Raw genomic sequence first — 26,399 nt, 5'->3', positions numbered from 1 at the left:
TATTTATAAAAAGTTTCACTAGTTGCCAGATTTAAAATCTTTCAGTTTATGAATTAAATATAATTTCAAATTCTGTTAAAATAAAATACTCGAATGCGTAATGCATTGTGAGGAAAAATTATATTTGCGAAAGAATTTCAATCGCGAAAGAAGCGGTGATAGGGGTAGTAATACGGGATTGGCAATGGGGTGGACCAATATCGAAGGAGACTGCGCGGAGGTTCGAGTGGCTGCGAGATGTGATTCACAGTTGCAAATGCGACACAGTCGGCACGCATCCCTTGAGACGTTCGCGTACCTTCCCATCTTCGCGGAAGGATCCTAGTTTCAAAAGTTATTGTATGAGTTATGCGCGAGTTCCCAACTCTGTTTCTAATCATACGTGAAAGCTAATTCACCGACTTTTTAAAAATTAAATTTCTATTTTGTGAAAGTAACTTACTTTCACAAAAGTAAAACTTGATTACAGTATTTATTTTGAATTAATTTTGTCGAGGAAGCAAAAGTGTCATTTATTATTTCGAATTAACATAAACATTTTAGAGATTTTAGTTTTTAGAACGTGTTGTGCACGGTATATAGAATCTTTTTTTTTTCTTTTGTGAAAGAAGTTAAAATTAGTTAAGAATAATATAAGATTGTTTTTTAATTGTATTATTTTATGTATATTATTTTACGACATTGATGTAGGCCTTAACATTTGTACTTTACATCTCTTGGAGAGCTTTAAAAAATGAAGAACTTACGGACGAGGCTGACTAATCTGAGCTTATACTACTGACGGAAAAACAAACGGAATGATACTAGTAAGATGTTTAACGCAACTTTATGAAATTAAATATTGTGTCTTATTTACAATAATTTTTTCTTTTTTATATTACATTGTTAATATTGTGTTGTACTGTGTGTACGGTTTGAGTTTCTACAGAAACATATTTGTTCTGATCGTTGGAAAACGTTGTTTGAAAGCAATTTTATTTTTAATGATTTTTTCCTATTGAGTTTAATTACAAAATCGTGTTAGTCGCAAGAGATTAAACTGCAGTATGGTTGAAAACACACATATCGCAAATCCCTTGTGAATTAAACAAACTGCGACTATTATACATATACGTATATACCTTTAATGGTTACCTATCCAATCTTGGAATTATCGAATCAATGAATTTGTAGAAATAAATATAATTTAGCAAAAATATTTTACGAATTTTACATATTAATAATTAATAATAATTAATACTAAAATCCGTTTAATATGTATGAAAACTCAGAAATTTATCAAACTCGGGGAAAGTATTATCAAAACAAAGTGATACATGTGTGTAATAAATCCAGGCAATTTAATTACACATATGTTAAAATGATTATCATTATAATATTAATATTAATTATATTAATATCTTCTATATCTTAATAATATTATTAGATGCAATAAGTAGGGAAATAATATAATGTTATTTTTTTTTTTTAATGTCTGTAATATACGTGTATATGTAACGCTTATTAAATTAATAAGATAATTTCTTTGAAAGAAAAGTAATAAGATTATATGAAAAATTTTTAAAGCGCCCAAATTTTTTAAGATATTTTATTGGAAAACGTGTCAATGCTCAGCTCGACCTGTTTCACTTGAAAGCTTAAAAAGGTCACGAATATTAACATACTGAAATACATACTAACTGATTCTTACGTATTTAATGTGTGAAAAGTTTTTCGTTTTAATTTATGCTATAATTAACTTAGAAAAAAAAAATTAAAAATATATTAATATCAATATCAATAATTGTCATTTACGTGTAAAATATTTTATTAATTCTATTTGATTGATTATCTTTTCTAAAAGAAAATGCGCCGACAATAGCGGTCAGAACTTCGTTTAACGTTCCATATTATACTTTTATAAATAGTTTTGCATCTCTGGACTATTGCAAAGAAAAACAATACGAATCTAGACAATGCAAACGTAACGTTTTGTGCAGTAAAAAGAGCGAAAGTAATCCACAATTTATTCCCAGATCTTTTTTTTTTTTTTTTATTGAAGACAGAAATAGGAGTGGTGTTACAAAGAGGAAAGAAAAAGAAAACAGATGATGAAAGAGCTTATTTGCAGGACTATGCGCATTTCTCTGTCGACTGAATGGCAAGCACTGGAATAAAAATGTAAAGACACCGAGCAAAAAAATGGAAATGTTATTAGAGAAAAAATGGACGGTCTAGATCCCAGCGGTAACAACACACGAGAATTCTGTAGCATTCAGTACAAACAATTCGTGGTGCCATATGGAGGTACGATTCTTTAAATTTCACTTATCGCAAAAAACACTTGTTATAAAATTAAAATATATAATCAGCAAAATTTAAACTTCCGTAATTATTAATAAATAAATAGAGCAATATTTCTTGATAAAAATTAATTAAATTTTTACATTCTGCGAAATATGTTTTGTATAAATTACAAGACCTTATCTTTTTAAATGTACCAGAAGAAACTGTGCGCGCGCTGTTCTTCAAAAGATCCTCGTTTGCGAGAAATGAAGTTTCTCAAGTTCCTCAAAAGTCACTTGTTCTAATCTATTTTTATATTTTTTTTTTTTTAGAACTCTGGTGTAATCCGGTATGGGATTCATTGCTGTGTTGGCCGCCAACGAAAGCTTCGACAACGGCGAAGCAGCGATGCCCTTTCGTAGACGGATTCGATACGACCAGTAAGTAAATGAATTTGATCCCACACAGAATGTCGATCTGAATCCTCTTGATAATCCTTAACGTTGCCTGTATCGAGGAGGAATGATTATATCTGCAGGTGCTTTTTTTTTTTTTTTTTTTTTTAATCATAATTTCAATTACATTTGTCACGTAACAGCTTTTGCATATTTTACTTCTAATGTATTAAAAAGCATTTAATTTAAGTCACTCATTATTTGATATTTTATTTTAAAAAGTATGCAAACAATTTGTTAGAAAAATATTAAAATATTACTAAAGGCACTTTTTGTTTTATTAATGCGATTGGGTGGAAGCATTCAGGCGGCATCTTCGACGCACAGCTGTGAGAAGACAAGATTTTTCTCGCGCATCTCGACACGTTTAAAGTGTTCTTACTCGAATCGATCGAACGTTGATTGCATTCAATAGCACAGTTTTACCAGTGCCAAATGCGCCGTAATTTCATATTTGTCGATGTATTATTACAGATTTTCTTCTCTTCTTTCCTCACGTATAAAACTTATTTAAACATTTTTTTCTCTATAATTATTGTTTCATCGTTCTGTCTTTAAAAAACTAAATCAAACATATTTAACTCTCTCGGCGCGTTGAGAAATTAATAAACAATTAATGTATTTCTATTATATCTTGATTGATGCACACTAACTCTTTATTTGCACGTGGGAAATAATTTATATTAGTTTACGAATTAAAAATATTTTTATGAATTATGAACGAGAGCGCGTTAATATTTTAAGTTTATATGAAAAACATTCATCCACTGTTCTTCAATTTTCCGTGATTTAGAAAAATGTTTAAAGGAAAATGTAGAAAATGAGTGTCTTCTTTATGTTTCCGTCATATTCGCGGAACGTCCATCTAATGCATTATACTTTCACTCACAAACCGGCACACCCTTTAATATAAAAATTCAATATAAATATAATGGATTCGCGCAATTCAATTTTTTGATTCGATAGAATTTTAATATATTTTAGCAAAAAGTGTGAAATAAGATGCTTTTGCGCAGCATCGTGGAGATACAATGTCGAAGCAGATAAGATGTAATACTTTTGCTTAAAAGTAATCTGTTGAAAATTCTGTACGTGATAACAATGCAATTGACATTTCCCATTGTCGACATTAAATTTCCATTTCACTTTTCGCCCATCGCGCATATATTTCTAGAATCCGTAGAAAAAAAGTGCGGTTACAATGGACGTTGGGAGGCACAAAATGGTACGAACACGAACGAGGAATTATTTATTGGCTGGGCAAATTATACCACCTGCCTAACTCCAGAAATGTTATGGCTTCACTACAGAGTCTACAATAATAATGTCGAAGGGGACGTAAGTTTCATCAAAGGTGTTGCATTCAATTAATAAGCGACACGCAAATTTTTTAATGCTATGCGAGCTAAATTTAAATAATTCTTTCTATTATATTAACGTGTAACAAAAAAAAAAGGGATGCATTATTTAATTGATTTTTCTCGTTTGCTTTTCTTCTTTTTGTTAGATGAAAATGGAAATAGCCGAGAAAACTCGTACTCTAGAATTTGTCGGTCTGAGTATATCTTTAGTCGCTTTGCTTGCTTCTCTGGTGATCTTTTGTCGATTTAGGTGAGTATTTATAAAAGCATTCTTTGTATGTAATTGTATGAAGAAACTCGAATGCAACAACTTTCAATTTATATTGTCTTCGAAGCTAAAATAAAATCATTCGATTTTAAATGTCATTTTCGACATAGAAACTCATTAGTTAATGGCATTTTCTTCTAATGACTTTTCTATAAAAGCCTGATGTATTATAAGTTATAATAAGATATCGGAAATTTTTAAATGAACGTAGTAAAGCATCTTTATTTATAATAAATTTTATTTAAGTAAGTAAATTTATATCAGTAATTAATTAATAATTAACATTACATTTATATCTAAATTATTGAAATATGTACTTATTTTAATAATAATTCTAATTATTGAATAATCAATTACCCGCGATAGACATTAATTATATTATTATAATATTTGTGCAAATTTAATTGCAAATTTCAAATTCTAGTTAAAGAGACAATTTGTATACGTAAAATATTACAATGATTATAAATACAAACATATAATTAGTTATGGTTTTTTTTTTTTTTTTAAATAAACTTGTTAATTTATAAAAAGCTTCTGCAGTTTTTTTTTTTTTTTAACAGCAACAGATTAAATTTCGATAAACGTATTTACATATCAGTTACATTATGTATATTAATTACACATGTTGCATAATATTTAATAATTAATTGCAATTTGGTAGTTATTAACTTAGTAAACATTACGTCAAGTTACATTTGGCGTACTGTTACAAAGTCTCTTATTTTGCATAAATTTACATCTTAAACGATTAAGTGGCTGAATCATCTATCGCATTATAGGTCATTGCGAAACACGAGGACCAGAATTCACAAGAATCTCTTCGTCGCCATGGTGGTGCAAGTACTAATCAGATTAACGTTATACATAGACATGGCAATTTACCGTAGAAAGCCGCACGATGTGCAGCGAGGAATCGGAAATACCGTAAGACACGACAAAATTATTTTACATTCGCAAAGTGCATCTGGAGAGGAAAAGCTGAAATCCTCTCGATTTTCGTTAGAACGATAACGTTATATATTTCTACATTTCCGCCCTTTTGCTTCCGCTAATTATAATTATCCTCAACACAATATTAATTATTAATATAATTACGGGACGAGAGCGATAGTCAGTAAATGTAAATGTTAACGAGGGCGAAAACTTTTCCCGCACAATCCGGAAATGACAGCTCGAGATGCGATTTCATTGAAATTAAAATAGGATCGCTGATAAAATTCAGACGTCAATTATTCATCATCACGTTTTCCCTCGAGCGCGGAACGGATTTCGTATACATTTCGTATACCTACGTTAGCACAAGAACTCACTTTGCGCAAAACGCGTTATAACTTCCGTCTTCTTTTACAGCCGCTGCTATGCGAGGCCAGTTACGTGTTGCTGGAATACGTCAAGACAGCGATGTTCATGTGGATGTTCATCGAGGGTCTATTTCTGCACAACATGGTGACTGGTATGTATTAAAAAAGAGAAGAATATTTTACGTACATCTCGTGCAAAACCCGCGTTATTATACATGTATTGTCAGAAGCTCAACATGGAAGTGCGAGTTAAAATTTGAAAAGAAATATGTTTAAAAAAAAAAGAAAAGAAAAAAAAAAGATAAGAAATTAAATTTGATAAGATTTTAACATAGCGAACTTCCAACGCAAAAAAAAAAAAAAAAAAGATAAAAGGAAAAAGAAAAAGTATCGTTGGCGTAGCTAATAATTTTAGAATACATTTTAATTCAGATTCAGAGCAATTGTCGTGTATCATTTCACTTTTATAATTACGATTTTGTAGTGACAGTTTTTCAAGAGACATCTCATTATCGGATATACCGATTCGTTGGGTGGGGATGTCCAGTGCTGATGACATCGGCTTGGGCCTTTATCATGGCGTTTTATTATCATCCGAAATCAAAGTGAGTTTCGATCGCTTGATTGTAGAAAAACTTTGTGAAACTAACGCGTGGACTATTTAATTCTATCGCCATTTAGCGTATCTTAATCACGAGTAAATCTCTTAAAAAACAAATAGATATTTTTCTCGCATTGAATTAAAATAATAATTAATATTTTTTTATATGTTAATTGGTGAGTATTTCATTAATAATACATATGTTGTCTATCGAAATATTAGATTTCTCAGATGCTGGTCGGGATACAATTTATCATCTTACTTTTGGATCCTTGAGGGACCCAGATTCGCATTAATATTGGTGAGAAATTTACTGTATTAACATTTGAATAATCGATTAAAGAATTAAAACGTGAAATTGATAACATACGTTTTAAATTATATATTAACGTGTCGGGAAACATGATTAAATATGTATAGATTTCTCGATGACTGGAATTATTTTTATATTAATAATAATTATTCCTAAATAAATAATACAAGTAATTGTTTAACAATCAATGTTGCATTGAATGAGACAGTTAAGTCAATTGGTTTATTTCTCATTATTATTTGTATTCTTTTTTTCTCAGTTAGAAAACATAATTAATATTGCATTTAATGATGTATTTAAAGTAATAAGTGGCTCAACTTTATCGTGATTTCTTTTGTTATTTCTTTTTAGCTCAACTTTTTGTTCTTGCTGAACATTATAAGAGTCCTCGTGATAAAGCTACGGCAAAGCCATACAAGTGAAATTGAACAAGTTTTGTAAGTACCACGCTTAAATAGATAATAAAATTAAAACTTCTGTTAAAGGATCAATAGATTTCAGACACATACTTAAGTTTCTTTATGGTTTCGCGAGATAGAAACTCGATTTTTTTGATAGTTTATTTAATAGATACATAAATCGAACACAGCTATGTTTTTTAATTTTATTTTGCCGAAATAATATTCTCATTAATAACGTCACTAATTGATTAATTTATTTTATTTTATTTTATTTTTTGTATGTATGTGATGTCTTTAATTGAAAATGTTTCTCATCAAATTTTATCTTCCGTTATTTTCTTAATGTTTTCTCAGAAAACTTCGTTATATTTCGTAAGAGTTGTTCTTGTCAGAGGTATAACTTACGACATAAAACGATTTGTGAAAATCTTGTTTGCCTCGGTTAGAACTCAGCACGGTCTTTTATAACTTTGTAGTGTCTTCGAAAAGTAACAATTTAAATTTGAGTTGAACTCGAAAATAAATGAACTTTGAAAGTATTTTTCTACGATTTAAAAAAAAGAAAAAAAAAAAGAAAATTTCTAAACCGCTACTTATCGAGACATTTGTTACAGAATTTCTAAGTAATAAGATATTAGGTAGTTAAATTGAGATAATTGATAATCGCACATCACCACGGACAATGAATAATGGAACGGACAAAATAATGTACACATATGTACGCGATATAAATCAGTACGAGGTCGACAGCGCGATGTCCAACAGGTGTTTCGCGACAAAGAAATCTTGTACGGCAACACTTGCACCTAAGCTTCAATTTCAGAAATTTAATAACAGATACGTAGGATGCTGTTCAGATACTAATTAAGATCGTTCTTTTCGAAGACGATCGAAAATAATTCTTATACTTGCGGCAAAAAAAGCTGGCAAATTTAATTTTTAATTTTAATATTTCCCCATTTTTTTTTTAAGTTAATAACATTGCGGTGTAGCGAGGCAGTTAGCCACTTATTGCGACTTCCATTGCTTCTGAATGTCAGATCGAAAAAAAACAGAAACGTCGTCGATAAGACAGTAATTAGTTATAAATACCCGAGTGGAAATTAATTCCCAGCGTTACCTAATAATTTAGCTAACCATTTCGTGGTTCATCTCGTGGCTGTCTAGCAAAACTATCCAGCACCGAGCTAGAAATGTGACTCTCAAAACGTATTAAGTATCAGATAATTATTACTATCTGATAACGAGCTAGAAAAGCTAAATGTCTAAACGTTTTTCGCCACGTGCTAAGTCTGCTGCGCGTCCTGACCTATCCTGGGTCATCGACCGCCGCGGTAGTGTGAGTGTATGCGTGTGTCAACATCTGGCCGGCAGTCTTCGCGTCCAAATTCGCAAGGTGGAGGGCGCGCGGGCAGCGGACAGCAAGAACCGATTTGCCCGGCGAATTCGGCAGTCGACCACCGCGGTAGTGTTAGTACGTGTGTGTGTTTTCATCAGCTGGCAGTCCTCGCGTTTTCCAAGTTCGCATGGTGGAGGACGCGCGGGCGGCGGACGGCGGACGACGAAAATAGATCTGCCCGGCGATTTCGGCAGTCGAGCGAGCTTTGCGTAAGGTCAACACGCAACGGTAACAAGTACGCGGCGAAAAACGTTTAGATATCTATTTAGAAATACGGTCCGCGTTGGACAGTGACTGGACGATTGATACTAGACAGACTTTGTCTTTTTCTTTTAATGACAAATTTATTTTTTGAAGATAGTCACTAAATAACAAATACTTTCTTATAATTTATGGATTGTACCAAGCTCGTCGCTAGTTAAGAAATATATTTTATCTGCGCGATCTAACCACTAGCTGCAAAATCAGATTAGATAGATAAACTTCCACCCGGGTAGTTATCGAGTAGTAAGAAATTGTTACGTAAAGTCGTTGAAATCTTTATTATCAGAATAAATAACTTAAACAATTTTATTAAATAAACTTAAAATAAACTGATAAACTTAAAATAAATTTATTTGGACTTATTTTAATTAGCAATTTAATTAAATGTCCATGTAACTATCGTTATTTTCTCATTATTAAATTCAAATTTCAGAGTGTTTCATGTACAAATTTTCCTTTAAATGCGCGGCTCGTTATCCAATTTATTTTGCGTTTCGTTAAAACGTGACCTGCACCCGACAAAAATACACGTATGTACATTATGGATCCTCAATTTAAAATAAATTTTACATTGCACGTAGGAAAGCTGTAAGAGCAGCAGTGGTACTTTTACCACTACTGGGCATCACTAACGTATTGTTCATGATAGAAGCTCCACTGGATAACGTAAGTAAATTCGCCGTGTGGTCCTACTCTACGCATTTTCTGGGATCATTTCAGGGCCTCTTTATTGCAACGCTTTACTGCTTTCTTAACGGCGAGGTAATTTATAAAATATATAAATTAAAATTACAATTTCATAAAGTTTAGATTAAGTTCTCAATAAAGTTAAATTATAGGAATAGTAAAATAAATAAAAATTATTTTTATTATTACCATATATTTAAAAAAAGTAAAAAAAAAATAAATAAGAAAGTACTTTTAATGGAGATATTAAATTGTAATTTCTACATGTCTTTATTAAAAAGAAAGAAAGAAAGAAAGAAGATATGTAAAAGTTGTATTTTTTTTTTTATTTAGGTAAGGCTTGCTTTGGATAAAACTATTGCCGTTTATCTTTCCTTGAGAAAAGGCGACTTGCAGACTAGAAGGCAATCAACTTTCAGCGGCTGCCAGCCTCAGCGAGCAACTTCTGGTAGGTGTAAAAAAAAATATCTTAATTTTAACCAAATTATCCTTTTAAAAATATTACATTATTAAATAAACACCCGTACAATAATGTTATTCTTCATGAATATAACATGTCGACCTTTTCAAAAATTGACAAATTATCTCTCGTTAATATTTTCACAGAAACATATTTCGTTGAATAAACTCAGTAGAAAAAAAAATGATATGTACAACTTGCGCGAGATAATAATTGTTATTTTATTCAACGAGTTTTTTACTGAAATTTTTTTTTTTTTTTGTAAAATAATGCTTAATATATAAAATCGAAAATTGTGTTATTAGAACTGGTGGATTTATAAAATGTCAAAGTAATTATAACTATATAGCAGTAATATTACTATATAATTTCCATTATGCATTAGATAACTGATTGTAGCTTATAATGCCACCGTGGAAATCGAAAGTCTGTAATCTGATTACAAAATAATCCGATAACACATTCTTATTAAAAAAATATGCCACTAATCTCGTACTGATCAATCAGTGCTATTAATCCACTAATGAGGTGGTTGAATGTTGTTGAATCGGACGTGCTTCCTCCTCCTCTTCCTCCTCCTCATTATAAGCGATACGTTCTTCAATGGTATTTGCATTTTTTTAATTACCTTTCAACTCATATTAATCGAATTAATAATCGCATTGATATTATAATTTGAGGTTTATCTTGTAATTTATAAATTATATAATTTATAGCTCTGGCTACTTTGCATTTATTATTCGTATGTAGTGATCGAAATAAAGGAGGAAGAAACGCGGCCTATCGAGCTGCTGAGACTGTGCTGTCGCGGCAAAAACATCCCGCCACCGGATCGACCTGTCGAGTGAGTAACAATTGAGGAAAATTCCACGCTGTATTTGCAAATTTGTCCGCTTCTCGAACTCATAGTTTCGTATTATATTTATAGAACGCAGGAGCAGAGAGATAAAATTGATGAATGCGCGCTTTCTCAAGGTATCTAATTAATCGCAATTCAAATCGAGACTTATAATCTATTTTATATGCGGAAACGCTTCTACTAAACGAGCAATGGTTACGTACATAATAATTTATTTGTTGAGTAAAAACGACAAACAAAAAAGGAAAAAAAAGAAAAAAAAAACTTATTTAAAAAATCTGTCCTATGTCTTTCGTATTTTGTTTTACAGAGCAGGGAAGCTCCGGCGTGGGAAATGGTGAAAGAAAATGACAATGTATTAGAGTTCTCGAAATTACGTCTAGCTTATAAATACCTTTGATGTAATAGGCTCTCGCTCTATCGCTTCTTATCTCCCGTTTCATTCTCAATATCTTAATGTATCTCACGAATAGCACTTATCTTAAGCATAATCCAAGTGGATCACTTTATCCCTTCGTCTTAATTAAAGCTATCAAAATCAGAGTGTTCGAAACGAAATTTAATTGTTATTCAAATGCCAGAAATAACGTTTAATAAATGCGAAAATTTATTGCCTTTAATTATTATATAATATTAATTCGCTTTGATCGGGAAGAATGATCTAAGCCTTTTGTCCGTTTAATCGTCAAAAGTTTGAGTCAAGAAAATCGATCGTCGGAGATCACAGGAAATGGAAATCCGGCTTAGTAATCGCGAGGATGGAAACGTCTCTACGTCAAAGGAAGCTATCAGATGCGATTTAAACTTAGTCTTCTAAAATTGCCCGGCTCATTATCCGACGAGATCCTTCTCTTTAACACTTATAATTGGTGCGCGGCTCAAAACGTTTGAACGTGCACGAAGAAGCGCTTTAAACGGTAAAGTTTGAAGGTCGCTATTACAGTGCTCTGTAAAATACAAACTTTATGAAATACTATAGTCAATGTTTAATATCGACAAGATAAAAGGCCGAAAGTTTTTATCTCGTCTAATATTCTAATTGTTATTTTTCTTAACACGTGTGTCAATTATGAAACTTATAAATTAATTAATTTCTCATAAGATGTATTAAATTCGAATAATCACACTCGAATAAACGATTTCACCTGCGGATTCGCCGAAGATATAAAATTGTACGACGCTATAAGGTGTTACTCGTTTTCGAACCGCAAAGATTTTTTTTCTTTTTCTGTGAGAAAAAAAAAACGAATAAGTAATCTTGTTACCTTAATTCTATAGGACGTTTACACGTATCATTAAACGTAAGATAAATAAATTTTAAGCTGTAAATGTAATATATTTTATACAACGCGCGCCTCTAAAAAATTAGAAAAAATGTTCAGAGTATAAACGAACAGACTGATTGCTTTTGAATTGTTGAGAGATGAAGGTGGAACACCAGGATTCTTTCTGAATAAGTTTTATTGTGCTAGATCACAATATAGAAAACGCGTTTAGCGTACAAAATTTCTTTTTTTCTTTTTCTTTTTTTTTTTTTACAAAGAAACATCAATTCCTGTTATCTTAAAATCTAAAAGTTATACGAAGCTTTGTTCTTAACGTTCTTAAACGAGACATTAAGCCGTCAATTGTCACGGAATTTATTCCGATAATGAGCAACGAGTTATATTTCAGTTCTTTGGATTCTCAGAGGCCTAAGCGAACTTTTTCTGTTTTACACTTAGGTCGTTACGATGTTCCAAAGATGTTCCGCTGTTTTAACTTCGTACACTTATTGTAGCAATTTCGCTAGACATTCAGCGTTTATATGTTTCGTGTTAAATAGATAAATGTATAACATTACATTTATGTCGTAACATTATATTTATAATTTTCTTATAATGTATAAATTATATACAAATATCAATTGCCTTCATTAATATCACAAATCAAATAACGATACTGTATTTTACATGTTATGTTAAACAATTACATTATGTTCACATTATCTCTGATATTATCTTCTTGCGTGATTAAAGCGACACGATTTTAGACCGATAATTCAAAACGGGTGAGCTCTTTAAACCTTTCATCTGAAATCTAAATAAGTCGTTTGCAGTTAATGAGTGAGCCACACACAAGGAACAAGAAGTCGTGAAAGAGACTTAAGAAGGACGGATTTGCAAACCCTTTATCCATAATAATCTATTCGTTCGTTTAATTGCCAAGTAATTGTTGATCATCTTAATCGCATAGTTCTGTGTTACGACTACAATAACCGTATCTAATTAAATAATAATCCTACGTCGTAAAGACTATCACAGATACGTTCTAAAAGCCTACGATTTTTATTTCCGCGACAAGTCCGTCAATTGTAAAGAAACTCCATTGAAGTTCGTTAATAGTGTACCCTGCTTAAATCGATTAATTATCTGCATTGGTCTAATCTCACGTTGACCATCGAAGGAAAAAATCATATTGTCTTATTTTGTTTAGTACAAACGTCGAAAAGACATCTCCCCTCCTCCAGTATCCGTATTTATAATTACACTCGTTCGTAGGCGTAAATTATCGAAATTCATCGTGGAAACTCTTCTCCGTGTTTACCATTTTGCTATCGAGGAATAAGTCCATCTTGCTTAAAATTTCTAAGAGATCCACTTTGCCGTCTGAATTCGTGTCCGATAACGCGATCAAGTGCTGGGCCTCTTGGATGGCATGTCTGGGATTTCGTGGGTCGATGTACATCTGAAATTATTAAAAGCCAAAAAAATAAAATAACGGTGCTTCCTTAATCTTCGTTAATTACGAACATGCGCGGCGATTCTTTTAAGTAGACAAGAAACATCTTCTTACGTCAGTACTGAGAAATTTAATTTACGAGACTGTCACAATTAAGTGTTTAATGTGCTTTTTGTATTTATTTAAGAAAAGGCAAAGTATTGCCGGCAACAGTCCTGTTCATCGAACCGTAGAATCTCTCATTAATTTATTTATGCTCTATTACTCACCAGCAATTCCGTTCGATCTGCTTTCCCGTTTTTGTTTTTGTCAATCAGATGCTGGAACTCTTTACGCCGGTCCTCGCTGCCTCCTATCGCCTGCTGTCGATCTTCACGTAAATCCAAACCAACACCTTCCGACGGCAAATCCGAGAATTCGTCCTCCGTTAGCTGCTCGTCGCCGTCCCGATCTAAAACCACCCAAACGCGTTATCGCGAATTTCTTTGCGAGAAGTTCTATCTTCACGAGTGTCTTAAAGCTCGAGCATCGAGACCACTTGTTTTTTTTTTTTTAGGGGGAAAGGATACCTCGAGCTCGGCGAGTAAAAAAAAGATGTAAACAGATCGACTCGGCGTTGAGCTCGACGCTTCGAGAACTCCGTGCGAGAAAGACAGCGTTCAATTGACGATCGGTCCTGTTGCTGTCTCACTTTTTTTACGCGGTTGTCTCTTTCTATCTAAGGGCCGAAATCTCTAATGGTCAGTCTAGTCGCGGAGTCTCGAGCGCGAGGACGTGTTTCTAGTCGCTGAGAAACTACGCGTATTTTCGATCGCGGATAAGACAATCCTCGGTATACGAATAAGTGTCGGCTCGGGAACGATCATTTTCTGTGCTTCTGTGATATTCTACTCATTCTGTGCTTCGTTTTGTGCCTTGGAAAAGTGCTTCGAAAAGTAAAGGTTATGTGACGAGCGAAGCGCACGAAGCGTCCGGCATGAAGCTAGTCACGTTTAGTATTTCCGATCCGCTTCACTCGCCATCTCTTTCAGCGACATCCAGAGGATTTCGGCGGCCGTCATTGTCGGAGCGTGAGATGTGCACTTCGCGCGTCTTCTTCGTCGCGGCCAAAGTTCTCATCCCATTTCGAACAAGCGGTTTTTGAGAAACTTGAAGAAGATAAAGTGCATCGGGAACGTTTCATACCGCGACTCGTGTCATTCGCCGCTTGACGCAAGTTCTTCGCGTGGTTTATTCTGCCGACGAGAATTAATCGAATCAAAAGTGATACCTCGCTTTACGTCGTAACCAGTTTTTTTGTGTCGCGATCGAGAACGACTTAAATGAAGACCCGGTGGAAGTGAGCAACGCGACGAATATCGAAGGTGCAGATTTATACAACAAATGGATCGTTCGTCAAGATAATACAGAATACTGCCACGGAAGGAAAGAAGGAAGGACGGTCGGAAGGAAGGAAGGACGGCCAGAAGGATGAAAAATAATCTAACCCTAGCCGGAAGATACGAAAGTAAGTTTTCTGGCAACGTGCCGTCGGTCGTAGATCACTCAATTGTAATTATAAAGAAATTATTATAATTAACTGATGTTCCCGAATGTAATGACGCGAGCCGCGCATAGTTTTCTTTACGGGAGACTAACCGAATTTTTCGAAGAGGTCCTCCACCATTTGTAGAAGTGCTCGGTGACTGCTTTCGGGATGTGTGAAGGCCAGGAACTCGTCCAGAGCCAACTTTTCGGGATAGTTCCGAGCCGCTTCATTCCACCGCGCTCGATCGCGCATTATGCTCTCTTTTAACGCCCTCGGCATCTCGCTGTGTTTCTTGTCGTGAGAATTAATATAAGTCTCAGAAAACCCGTGAATTCTCAAAAAATAAGCGTGATATTCGTCCCACGTTATCTCACCTGCAACATTGACGTCGAAAGACACGTTGAAAAACAATCAATACTAATTAATTCGTATCATTAAATTTTTTATAGTTTTTTTTCTTTTTTTTTTTTTTAAAGTTACATTCGTCACATTCTTTCCAAGAATTAAATTTGAAAAAATAGTATTAATTGATTATACAATTTGAACATGTATACTAATTAATTATGTATTATTAAGCAGTTGACTGAATATCATTGATCGGTTAATGAAATCAAAGAGATAATTGAAGCTAGTATTTCATTGACGTATTACGGTAACGAAATAAACATAATAATGCGCGCGTAATGACGAGAATGTGGTTTATTTTTTTTTTCTTTTTTCTGATTGTGCTCATTCATATTTAACTTGGCAGTGATATTGCAACGATAATACAGCACACCGGAATATAGTAGCCACTCGCCAATTATTCCCACGCAACTCCTGCGTATCGCGGATTGAAATCCATTCGATTCGAAAGCCACGCCGTCGTCAAATAAACCCAATAGCCCAGGCGATGTTAATTAATGTTAGTTAGTTCCGAGCGATTTTAATTAACGCTCGTGCCAAATTGCAGCGGCAATCAGTGGCGCGTTTATCCGATTACCGTTTCTAGGATTGTTGTCGATGGCGATGAACAGGCCGGCGTTCTCCCGCATGGCACGCGAGATATGCTCGGTGATCTTCGTGTGGATCCACTTTGCCAGCTCCTTGATGTCCAGCAATTGATTCTCGTCGGTGTCGGCTCTTTGAAAAATATCCTCGAGAAGGCTCCTCGGGTCCTGACGATTTTCCGCTTCCACAACCTCCTTTATTCTCTCCTCATCTCCGTGCCGATTGAACCCCGGGTTCTTGTACCCCGGCAAGCTCTTCCTGCCAGCAGTCACGGCTTCCAATTCGACGAACAAGTTATCCATCGTAGCACCTTCCTTGTCTCTGTCACCCGTAGTCGATAAACTTTTCAGAGGCACGCTTTTGTTGTACTTGACGAATAGTAGCGATATATAAATTACGAGCGGAACTAGGACAGTCCAACGTAAGAATCGCAGGCAACTGAGTTCCTGCTTGCAGATCACTCTTCGTACCTTTGGAAAGGATTTACTTATCAAATTTTTTTCTGGTAAGTATATCTGACAAATTTATATTATTATATATATAAAAGTAGATAAAAATATAGAAATAATTATTTAAAAAAAAAAATAATATACATATAAATAGAACTAAGATTAATTTTGTTTTATTATAATTTGTCAAATAAATTTGATTTCAATTTTTAATAAAACTTAAAGCATGAAATAATAATTTTTTATAACGTGTCACATTTATAAAAAAAAAATTACAATTTCAGTAAAGTGCCGGTGACTTTGTTGTTACTCACAAGATGAGACAAATGCATCTCGGCCACGTAACATACACACAGTGACCCGAAACCGCTTTCTAATTCCTTCTTCGTTTTCTCCGTCAACCGCAAGCCGGCGAGGTTTCCAATCTGTCCGACTCCATGCAGCGAAAATCGATCCGCCGCCTGTCCGTCACACTATCGCGGCCGCATAATCGAACGCAAGATCAAGACACCCTTGGAATCGTCAACGACGAAACGGAGACGGGGGATGGCAGTCAAGGGTTGCGGGACCAGGTACGGGAAGGTGCCAATCTCCTCAATCGTCCCGGGGTATTAAATCCGGAGCCGCCAAGACGAGACACCTTGCGCTTCGAGTCGGACACCCTCGATGGAACACCAACGCTTCGACAGCAACCTCGTGCATCCCTGTCGAAGTGGTTCCGTGGAACTCGGAGGCAAACCGACGATTTCCCAGGATTGTCAAGGAACTTGATCTGTCAACGTTCCTTGCAGTTGTCTTGCCAGCACAAGCGGCCTCGCAGGAGTAACAGTTGCACGCTGCCAGACAGGCCGCACGCTCACCGCGTATTGATCCACTTTCACTATCTCGTTCTCCTTCTCTCCTCCCTCCGACAATAACACAAATGGTGTTAACGTTCGCTCAACGCTTACTTAGGTATTAAACGAAGTACTGATACTAGTACTCCGTCGGTAGTCTTGTCGCATCAAAAAATTCCTCCCTTAAATTAAGCGAAGGAAAGATAAAAATATATATAATACAGCGAAGCATCTTTAATGCACGCTGAGTTATATTACTTGCGAGGTATAATATAAAATCGGTCATGCAGGTCCAAATAAAATGGAGACTGAAATAATCTTTCTTTTTATTTACTCGTAATATTTTAACAATAAATTATGGTTTATTTAAATTAAAAATTATTCGGTGAAACAATTACAATGCAATTATATTATGTAAATAAATGCTGTGTGTATATAATTGAAATCTCTTGCTATCGCCTTTGCGTAGAAATTTCAATAAGCAAGTCAAATGGCGTTACTTAAAATGTTATTAAAAAAGCGCTTGAGCAGACGCGCCAAAGCTTTCTTTTAAATTACAAGTAGGGTTTTTTTTTTAATGCAAATTCGATAGCAAAAATTTTCCAGTTCTCTTTTATCTGTTATGTCATGGTAATATGTCTTCCGAAGCGCTGCAACGTCTACTATTTTCTCAGTCACATACTCTCGGATCACTTTGCGCAGGAAGAAAAAAGAAAAATGTACAAACGAGGAAATACAGCTCTCTGTAATTCTCTTAAACTACCTTTGTTAATTATAACTGTAATTAACTAAATCAATTGTCGTGGTGCGACACAGATTGCGGAACTCTGGAATTCTAAACAAGTCCATAAGTGTAAATGCAAAGTGTGTCTTGAACGATAGTTAATATAATAGTTAATTTGATTTATCTAATACTGACGAGAAAACAAATTGCAGGGAGGGAAAAGAAAATGTCTTTCTAATGTTTAGTCAAATTTTTCGTGCCGTTTAGGAAGAGATTTCTTAATCTCCTGGACAAGGCTACCTATGGAGAACGAATATTCTGTCGTGGAATTATCTTTGATTGTAACAAGTTGTCCGATAAAATTAATTTTCTTTCAACTGTTTACTATCTTGGGATCTGTAGTATAAGCGCGCGATTTTGATTAATGATCTTCCACGAGAGAAGATCACTTCGTGCTTTTGCAAACGTCTTTTTGCCGTGGCTTCTCATCTTCCAGCTCCAGGCCGAAGTTTGCGATGCCCTGGACATTCGTGGAGACGCGAGGCTTCGTCTGTATGCGGAACATTGCTGCGATCGGCGGGCTCAGGAGGTCTTGGTCCACGTCACCGGGATTTTGCGCTCCGGTCGCAAAACTTACCGCCAGGCCCACCAGCATGGTCAACACGCAGCCGATCGCGCTGTACCACAGGTAACTAATCTGCGAATCAAGAAATTGTCTCAATTGTCAAAGCACTTATGTAATGTCAAATCAATCTCCTACTCCGGTGCAAATGCGAAACAGATTATATAATTTGAAAAGTAACGCTGGTGCTGTTATCTAACAGATCTATATTAATTAGATAAAAATCAATTACGAAAGGCTAAGTTGATAATTACGATTCTTAACTAATAGATATTTATTTGCAGGAATAACGTCCCTAATCACTATTGTTTTAATTGGAAGGCTGAAAGGTATAATTGCGTGACGTAATTGCGAGCCATGTCTTCGAGAGACAAAATGTACCTGATATATAGGCAGGACCTCGTTATCGGAGGTATGCTCGAATTGATTCAGCACGATTGTAGTCTCATTTATGCAAGGGCAGCCTGCAATCGATATGGGCTTGCTATCCAATTGAATCTGTCCGTTTACAGCCGCAACTTGGGCGCCTAATCCAATCCACAGCACGACTATCAAACTCGTGATGGCACCTACTATTGCTCCTTTAGCATTAGCCCACGGCACAAACATGCCCAAGGAAAATAGTCCTAAAGTTACCCCGCCGACCATGCCATTAAAAGACAGAGCAACCTAAAAGTAATTATATTTTTTTAATTGTATCTTTGCGGGTACTTTTTGATATATAAGACTTTAGCGTACACCGCGATAAAAAGAAAAAACATAAACGATAAAAAAAAAAATTAATTTTCTCCACAATGACCTGAATTATACAATTGATTTATCTTCAAAGGTCTCTCGAATTACCAAGAGACGTAGCAGAAGCATGTAAATTACCTGCAGAACGCTACCAAGGCGCTCAACGATGAAGACCAATGCGAAACTGACAGCTCCGAAAATTATGCTGATCCATCTGGCATAAACGGCGCCTTTGTTCGCCGACAGGTCTATTTGGAAGACTCCGCGAAGAAAGTCTTCGCATGTTATCGCTGCTAATGAATTCAGAGCGGTCGCCACAGTTCTGAAAATACAATAAAGGTATATATTTCAAGTATTAATCTGATGAATTTCAGAGTTCGAGGAAAATTAATTCACTTCTTGTTAAACATGCTATTTAATTATTTTATTTTTTCCCTCAGGCATTCTACATACCCAAGAGATGCGGCGAAGATACCAGCCACGAAGAATCCAGGCATTCCACGAAGATTCCCCAAGAAATTCATCACGTACAACGGAAGTATTTGATCCTGGCCGCTTATATATCCGGCAGTCAAAGGATCACAGTCTTTGTAAGCGTTGTACAGCACCATTCCAGTCAGAAAGTTCACGCTATAAATTACAATCATGCCAAACGCAGACACCCACAGCGCTCTGTAAAATTAATTGGCAATTTAATAATATATATGTAATATATATACTTTCATTAAAAGTTCATACAAGCGTGTCGACGTTAAACTTGTTAACTAAAATCTCTCTGTCGACTTTTCATGTTACAGTCTCGGAAACTCACATTCTTACTTGCGAGATGCTCTCAACACTGAGATACTTTTGGACGGACGCCTGGTTGCTGCAGAACATAGTGGCCCAATAAAAAGTACCACCGATCACAACACTCCAGAAGCTATGCCGCACCGTAGGGCTGGGATCCATATTAAAAAATTCCATCCTGTTGGATTTCGCATTCTCCTCCCAAACGTACGCGGTACCGCCCGCATAAGACAGCCCGTAACCCAAGATGAGGAACAACGAGCCAACAAGTACGGCGGCTTGAAAGGTATCGGTCATTATCACGGCTTTCATACCACCCTGTCGAGAATATATTCGCAAATAAATATATAATAAATAAAATTTAGGCCCGACTGTTCCAACTTTTTTGTAAATTTACTTATCAAGTAATCATTTTTCTATCTTTATCTTTTATTTTAAATAGAATTTAAGTAGAAAAAGATAGGAACATGTTTACCTGACAGGCAAATTTGCCAGAAAATTAGAACAAACGGCTCTAAATGGTTAAAAGTGAATGTTATGTAAGATACGATAATTTACATACACGTAAAAAAAAGAAAATATTATTTTTTTAATTAATTAATTATTTAATTATATTAAAAATTGTGCAAACCTGTGAGGCGTAGAAAATACAGACCACGTAGACTAGAGTGACGGCTATATAAGTATTCAGGCCTGTGACTGAAATTAAAGAGCACCTTTCTAATTTTAAAACTGTTAAATTTTATAATTGACCTCACTAGTTGTGAAAGTTTTTAATTATTTACGGATCAACTGATAAATATATTCTTCAACTCTGGTAGAAATTATTTAAACCAGTTTAGTAAAGCACCAATATAAAAAGGGAATAAATATATAAGAGTTTGAAAGTGTGAAAGTTTTTTCTCTTTCTTTCTCCAAAGTTACTTATTGTGACTTAGCTGCTGAACTTTAAGATTTTTAATATACTTTATGTTATATCGAATAAAAAAAAAAAGTTCTTGAATTACTTTTAGCTAAAATTCAATGATAATAAAATGAAAAACTTTCCAATTATGTTATCACTCACCGTTACTTAACGCTAATGCAGGTGCATACACTGCTACCGACGTGTACAACACCATTTGTAGCATATATAATGCGCTTGCGAGTAATCGGCAATTCCGATCAAAGCGCAAATGCAGATATTCGTAGCTCGATGTCAACCTTAATTTCATGAATACTGGCAGGTACAGACAAGAGGTGATCGGCACCACGAGTATGAAAGAAAAACAAGTCATCCAAAATTGAGTTCCCTGTAAAAAAAAAAAAAATAAAATAAAAAAATAATAATAAGACTTATAGATATTATTTAAAGAAAATTTTATTGAGAAATTCTACTTGAGACTTTTTATATTTTTAAAATCATATTTATTTATAATAGTTTATGAATGCATGTTATTAACGCACCTGTCCATACATCTCCGCAGGATTTCCCAAAAGCTCGATGGCCGTGATGAAGCTGGCGGTTAACGACATTGCCGTGGGAAACGTACCCATGTTGGAACCACCCAGCAGAAAGTCCTGGCTGGTCTCTTGCTTCTTGGAGAAAAAGCCGTAAAAAGTGCCAATCAGGCAGGAGACTATCAGCATCGTGGCGAACACCAGGTAATCCGCCCATGAGAAATAATAGAGCAAGGTTGGATGCTCCGCCTGACATTCTTCCTCGGCGGTATCTACGTGCCGTTGTTCTGCAGATGACGCCGATAGGAAGAAAAACAAGACGAGGAGATGTGGCCGCATTTTCTGTAAGTATCTATCAATTTCTTTTTTATTTTTATAAATTTAAAAAAAGAAAAGCATTTACAAAATTGAGAATTAATCGATATGACGGCGTACAAATAAAACAGCTTCACGCATGTCGAGTCAAATTTCAAAAATATTAAAATAATTAAAATATCGATTAACTTGTTAAGTAAATTATCTAACAGTTAATGGATGTAGATGTATATTCAAGCGGCACAGAAAATTCCGGAAAAATCCTTCAACAATCACTATTACTGATACTTTAATAATCTTCATATAAATTGATATAAGAAACAGTCTCAATTGGTTCTGTCATTTGACATCGTTCACCTTAAATCTCATCGATCACGTCAAATATCATTTCGATTTAAACGTCATCGGTATAACTTCGATCGAAATATCAATTAACTCAAATCAAACGTGCCCGTATGACGTTAGTCGAGAGTATTGATACTTATTCGGTATTAAAGTCTTGAATTTAATTTATTCATACTTTAAAAAATATTCCAAGAAATGACACTTAACTTTACAAAGATGAATGTCGATTAACAAAAGCTTGAAATAATTTGTGCCTCATTAAGCGTTGCATCGATTAATATAAAAGATTACATTATCAAGTTTATCAATCTTCTGATGAAGCGTAGATTAATACAAAGGGAAGTATGTCAATCACGAATTAATTGTCAATTAATTATTTTAATGACATAATCGGTTAAGAAATTATGACATGCTGATTAATTCTAATTTTATAATTCGCGCAGTACAACTACAGTGTTATATATTTCTTTTTTTTTCTATTAATTACTCGTCACTCTCGTCAGAATTGTTATTAACTATTTCTCTATCATTATTGAGATTTATGATCGAACCGGTTGGAATCAGCTTACTAGTTAAAACTGGTTACATCAAATATTGGAATATAATCTAGGTAAAATTGATTACGTAATATATTATACTTTTTATTAAATTTAAAATCAATTCTGGCAGTGAAGCAATTCATATTTCAGTGAAATGTTAGAAATATATTTATAAAATTAAGCAAGAAATTAATAACAAAAAGTGAAAATATAGTTTTATAAATTTTTTAATTTTAATAGTAATGATTTTGATATACGTTCTTGCTTATTTATTTATTTGTTATTTTTTTTTTTTTAGATATTGTACTAATAAAAATTTTAAAACGAGTTAAAAATAATTAAAGCATCTAAGTGTTCTAAAATATCTTTCGTAATTACTGCTACCGAGTAAATTAATAACAGAACTTTACCACTATAACTATAAATATATTTTAAAAAGTATTTTATGATATTAAATATCTAATAATCCTTGACGCGAGCTAAATTCGCATTGTTTTTGCATCCACGAAGAAAATACGAGGACAGAAATAAAGTAGAATAGCTGTAAAACGCGTATACTTTTCACCGTTACTCGGTCGCATCGGAAATGTTAATGGAGAAAGTTGGCAGTCGTCAAATTGAAAGTTTGCACGCAGAAACAAATTCTTTTTGGCCCGATTCAATTATAAAGGAACGTTAGAAATGTTTCTAGAGCTTACCCTTTGGTCGCTTCTTTCAAGACGTGGGACGGATCACCCGAAAGAATCTGCGTGCAAGACGAAAGATTCCTTTCGATCGCGCTTAGTCGCGCGTGCCAGTTTTCGATAGGAACGTACGAAATTGTAGTTGAATTATTATGCTCGTTTTCCTAATGTAACGCATATATGATCGGCTAATGAGTTCTCTTCGATCAAAGCCCCGCCTTTTACGCGAGTCCGCTCGTTTCGCCCAGGAAGGCTCGCGAGCGAAGGGTCGCGGTATTCAAAAGCCCTTTCGAACACTACCGATTTCCGATTCCGCGCTCACCCCGTTTGCGGTTTTGCGCAATGCAAAAATGAAACAACGGATTAAACAGAGAACGGAATCAAGACTGATCGTTTTAATTATCACGTGTGCGCTTTTATACGAACGGTTCCATCATCATCCCCCTACTACTATATGCGACGGATTTCAGCGTGAAACTCCCCGAAACGATAACGATCATCCAGTCGCCGCTGCACCGTATCGATAACAAATCTATAAATCACGTAATTGATCACAGATCTCTCTCGGGATTTATTCGCGGTTTTATAATTCTACGTATTTATATAAATTGCGCGCATCTTTTTTTTTCTCTCCTTTTTTTTTTTTTTTCTTTTAATTATACAATGTTTCGCCATCTTAGATTGAACATAATAATTTCAAGAATGATAATAATAATCGGAAATAATAACGCGTTACTTTGAAATTTGTTTGAACGCTGCAAGGTTCTTCGAGATTAGCTTTTATGTGGATGATTAAGATGAGACTGACTAAATGCAAATATTCTATACGGTAAAATACGTTTTGTTAGCTGTGTGTTACACAATATGTAGCATTTTCTGTATCATAAAAGAAGAGATCGTATCAGTTTGCATATAAAGGAGATTTATATAAAAGCGTTCAGGAAATCAGGTGCTAATTATTAAGCTGACTCAACAAAAACTTTACCACATTAAATTATTTCTTTTGCAAGATTGCTATCCAAAATTAATGTATTATTTCAGATGATATTACTCGAGATTTAAGACACATCGGCAAATGGTGGATGTTTGCGGAAAAAATATATATCCAAATGACGCAGGATGACGCTTGTTCGGTGAATATTTAATTCTATAAGTTTACACGAAAGAAAAGAAACATATGTCTCTCCATTAAGAGGCCCTACATCTATTATTTTCTACAGCATTAAAAATTGCTAATAAGTTACATTATCAGATATTCTGCAAAACTATTTCGTATAAAAAAACATATTGAAAAAATAATTAAAAAGAAAGAAGAAGCAAATGATAACGTTAATTTAATTTTTATAACGTTACTTCTCTACCGTTTTTTTTTTCCTAAAAATGTCAATATCATTTTCGTACTTTATTTTTTTTTTATTAAAAATAGTAGATGTATTTCATCATATCGTAGCTTGATTACGCAGGACGGCGTATAATATTTTCAATGACGATGAGCGTATTAAGTTCGATGGTCGAAAATTAGGAGCTAATTCGCTATTGAAGCTAGGACAAAAAGCCAATGTCATACGTTCAACGTGTAAGAAGTCGCGGCACGCGTGAAAACCACATTGCGAATCCAGCTAAGTCCACATTTAACCGGTTATGGTTTACAGGATGATAAACAAACGAGGTAGAACGAGAATTTCTAACAGATGCAGGATTATGCACCGATGTACGTCAATTGATATTGAAATGGCATAAATTGTGCATTTAATTAAAATCATAATCTCAAATTGATGATAACAGCGTACGTTTTCTTAAACAGAAATGACGTATTCTTCTTTCTTTCTAACATATATCCATATTAAACAAATATTTGTTGACTTGTATTAGCAAGCAAAAAAAAACTTTTTTTTTTAATTAAAAAAAAAGAACGAACAAATCAAGATTTCGATGCCAAGAATGCAAATTACTTGCGTGTTATTTTTTTTTTTTTAATTGAGTAACTGTTAAAAGATCACATTTACCTCAGGCAATAAATGTCCTGCATTTTTGATACCTGCGTCTCAAGAGAACGTGCGAAGGAATTTCTTGAAATCCTGTGTACACGATCGCGTTCAGATCTAACCAGATAATTCCGAATAAAATCGACGAAGGGCGATGCACAGTTTTTATCCGATGCATTTCTAGTCACGGCAGTCGCGATTTCTCAGATGTGAATTACGGGTTCTATAAAATACGCGGCTAATTATCAGGGTATAGGCCGCATTATTTACTGTCAAGTCGTTCACACGCGTTCAACGTTGTACTGACATGTTACTCTTGGCATTAGTAATGGGAATTTGATGGCAAAAACTCACATTTAAAATGAAAAAGCAAAACTTGGTGATTACACATTATTACACTCAACAAGTTAAACAAGTATTTTTATGTATCACTCTCGGGTGCGAAATGGAAATTTCATTTTTGCGGAACTGGTGTCCAAGGCACTGGCGTACAGATACTGTTGACATCTAGAGTCGAATGTAATATAAGCATGTTGTGAAGAACAGAGAGACCCTGGGAATAAGGAATACAAGTGTCTTTCCACCCTTCTCTTATAAAATAATTATACGTGTATGTATATATATATATATATATATATATATATATATATATATATATATATTTCTTATTTCCCTATTTATAATGGGATAGCTCTTCAATTTCTCAGTTTATTAATTTTTCTAAAATATAATTGCAGATCCGAGAGAAGTAAGAACGATTGCGATGACTCTTAAGTCAGCTTACTAAACGAAACTAAATTCATGTGGGTCGTAAATCTTTCGTCTTGTTTGTAAATTAACAATTTAAAGAGTGCCAAATTAAATCCAGCCACGAGGCAGCGTCGGAAATACACGTCAAGGAAACCGATCGTAACTCGAAGTAAGGTCACCGAGACCTTTGACATCTATGATGAATACGAGGCACTCGTTGCTCGTTAAATTGATGGCTTAATTAGTCATTAATAAATTGTCACCCGGTCCTGGAAGAAAAAAGACTTTAACATCGGGCGCTATTTTATAGT

General features: G+C 34.4%; 3 protein-coding genes and 1 long non-coding RNA gene across 8 annotated transcripts; 2 read left to right on the top strand and 2 right to left on the bottom strand.

Moving 5' to 3' along the window:
* The first annotated feature begins 45 nt into the window (after nt 1-45).
* Nucleotides 46-12,173, top strand: Pdfr (Pigment-dispersing factor receptor). Of its 2 annotated transcripts, XM_070668705.1 has the most exons (15): nt 50-806; nt 2,111-2,286; nt 2,598-2,705; nt 3,895-4,058; nt 4,228-4,331; nt 5,132-5,276; nt 5,703-5,805; nt 6,138-6,258; nt 6,477-6,555; nt 6,919-7,004; nt 9,213-9,393; nt 9,652-9,766; nt 10,529-10,622; nt 10,707-10,753; nt 10,948-12,173. In XM_070668705.1, the coding sequence occupies exons 2-15, from the start codon at nt 2,205-2,207 to the stop codon at nt 10,986-10,988; spliced, it is 1,470 nt and encodes a 489-aa protein (XP_070524806.1). In that variant the 5' UTR covers nt 50-806; nt 2,111-2,204; the 3' UTR covers nt 10,989-12,173. The 2 variants fall into 2 exon arrangements, with proteins under 2 accessions (XP_070524807.1, XP_070524806.1); XM_070668706.1 differs by lacking the exon at nt 10,707-10,753 and having other exon boundaries at nt 46-806.
* Nucleotides 12,081-16,773, bottom strand: Myd (stromal cell derived factor mayday). Its single transcript, XM_070668712.1, has 5 exons — nt 16,640-16,773; nt 15,869-16,346; nt 14,997-15,260; nt 13,628-13,809; nt 12,081-13,364 (listed from the first exon to the last, which is right to left on the bottom strand). The coding sequence occupies exons 1-5, from the start codon at nt 16,655-16,657 to the stop codon at nt 13,185-13,187; spliced, it is 1,122 nt and encodes a 373-aa protein (XP_070524813.1). The 5' UTR covers nt 16,658-16,773; the 3' UTR covers nt 12,081-13,184.
* LOC139109573 (uncharacterized) lies at nt 13,899-24,674 on the top strand. Its single transcript, XR_011546852.1, has 9 exons — nt 13,899-14,865; nt 15,878-16,381; nt 16,610-18,573; nt 18,792-19,182; nt 19,337-19,581; nt 19,683-19,948; nt 20,040-20,317; nt 21,498-21,815; nt 24,395-24,674. It is a non-coding gene; the product is annotated as an uncharacterized lncRNA (long non-coding RNA).
* Nucleotides 17,471-25,834, bottom strand: LOC139109557 (sodium-coupled monocarboxylate transporter 1). Of its 4 annotated transcripts, none has more exons than XM_070668697.1 (9): nt 25,693-25,834; nt 21,478-21,823; nt 21,098-21,323; nt 20,663-20,730; nt 20,054-20,349; nt 19,696-19,914; nt 19,381-19,564; nt 18,889-19,176; nt 17,471-18,582 (listed from the first exon to the last, which is right to left on the bottom strand). In XM_070668697.1, the coding sequence occupies exons 2-9, from the start codon at nt 21,808-21,810 to the stop codon at nt 18,331-18,333; spliced, it is 1,866 nt and encodes a 621-aa protein (XP_070524798.1). In that variant the 5' UTR covers nt 21,811-21,823; nt 25,693-25,834; the 3' UTR covers nt 17,471-18,330. The 4 variants fall into 4 exon arrangements, with proteins under 4 accessions (XP_070524798.1, XP_070524796.1, XP_070524797.1 ...); XM_070668695.1 differs by lacking the exon at nt 25,693-25,834 and adding an exon at nt 25,360-25,397; XM_070668696.1 differs by lacking the exon at nt 25,693-25,834 and adding an exon at nt 23,369-23,781.
* Between the last annotated feature and the right edge of the window lie 565 nt (nt 25,835-26,399).

This window comes from Cardiocondyla obscurior, linkage group LG18 (genome assembly GCF_019399895.1).
Source record: "Cardiocondyla obscurior isolate alpha-2009 linkage group LG18, Cobs3.1, whole genome shotgun sequence".
NCBI lineage: Eukaryota > Metazoa > Arthropoda > Insecta > Hymenoptera > Formicidae > Cardiocondyla > Cardiocondyla obscurior.
This window is presented reverse-complemented; position numbering and strand designations above follow the sequence as displayed.

Excerpts from the sequence above, each read along its gene's own strand:
- Pdfr (XM_070668705.1), top strand. The coding sequence starts at position 2,205 with ATGGACGGTCTAGATCCCAGCGGTAACAACACACGAGAATTCTGTAGC. Across the intron at positions 4,332-5,131 it reads GTGATCTTTTGTCGATTTAG|GTCATTGCGAAACACGAGGA; the intron begins GTGAGTATTTAT and ends ATCGCATTATAG. Across the intron at positions 10,754-10,947 it reads TGAATGCGCGCTTTCTCAAG|AGCAGGGAAGCTCCGGCGTG; the intron begins GTATCTAATTAA and ends TTTGTTTTACAG.
- Myd (XM_070668712.1), bottom strand. Across the intron at positions 13,810-14,996 it reads GGACCTCTTCGAAAAATTCG|ATCGGGACGGCGACGAGCAG; the intron begins GTTAGTCTCCCG and ends GGGTGGTTTTAG. Across the intron at positions 13,365-13,627 it reads CAGATCGAACGGAATTGCTG|ATGTACATCGACCCACGAAA; the intron begins GTGAGTAATAGA and ends TAATAATTTCAG.
- LOC139109557 (XM_070668695.1), bottom strand. The coding sequence starts at position 25,382 with ATGCAGGACATTTATTGCCTGAG. Across the intron at positions 20,350-20,662 it reads GTATTTTCTACGCCTCACAG|GGTGGTATGAAAGCCGTGAT; the intron begins GTTTGCACAATT and ends TATTCTCGACAG. Across the intron at positions 18,583-18,888 it reads AGGTCCTGCCTATATATCAG|ATTAGTTACCTGTGGTACAG; the intron begins GTACATTTTGTC and ends CTTGATTCGCAG.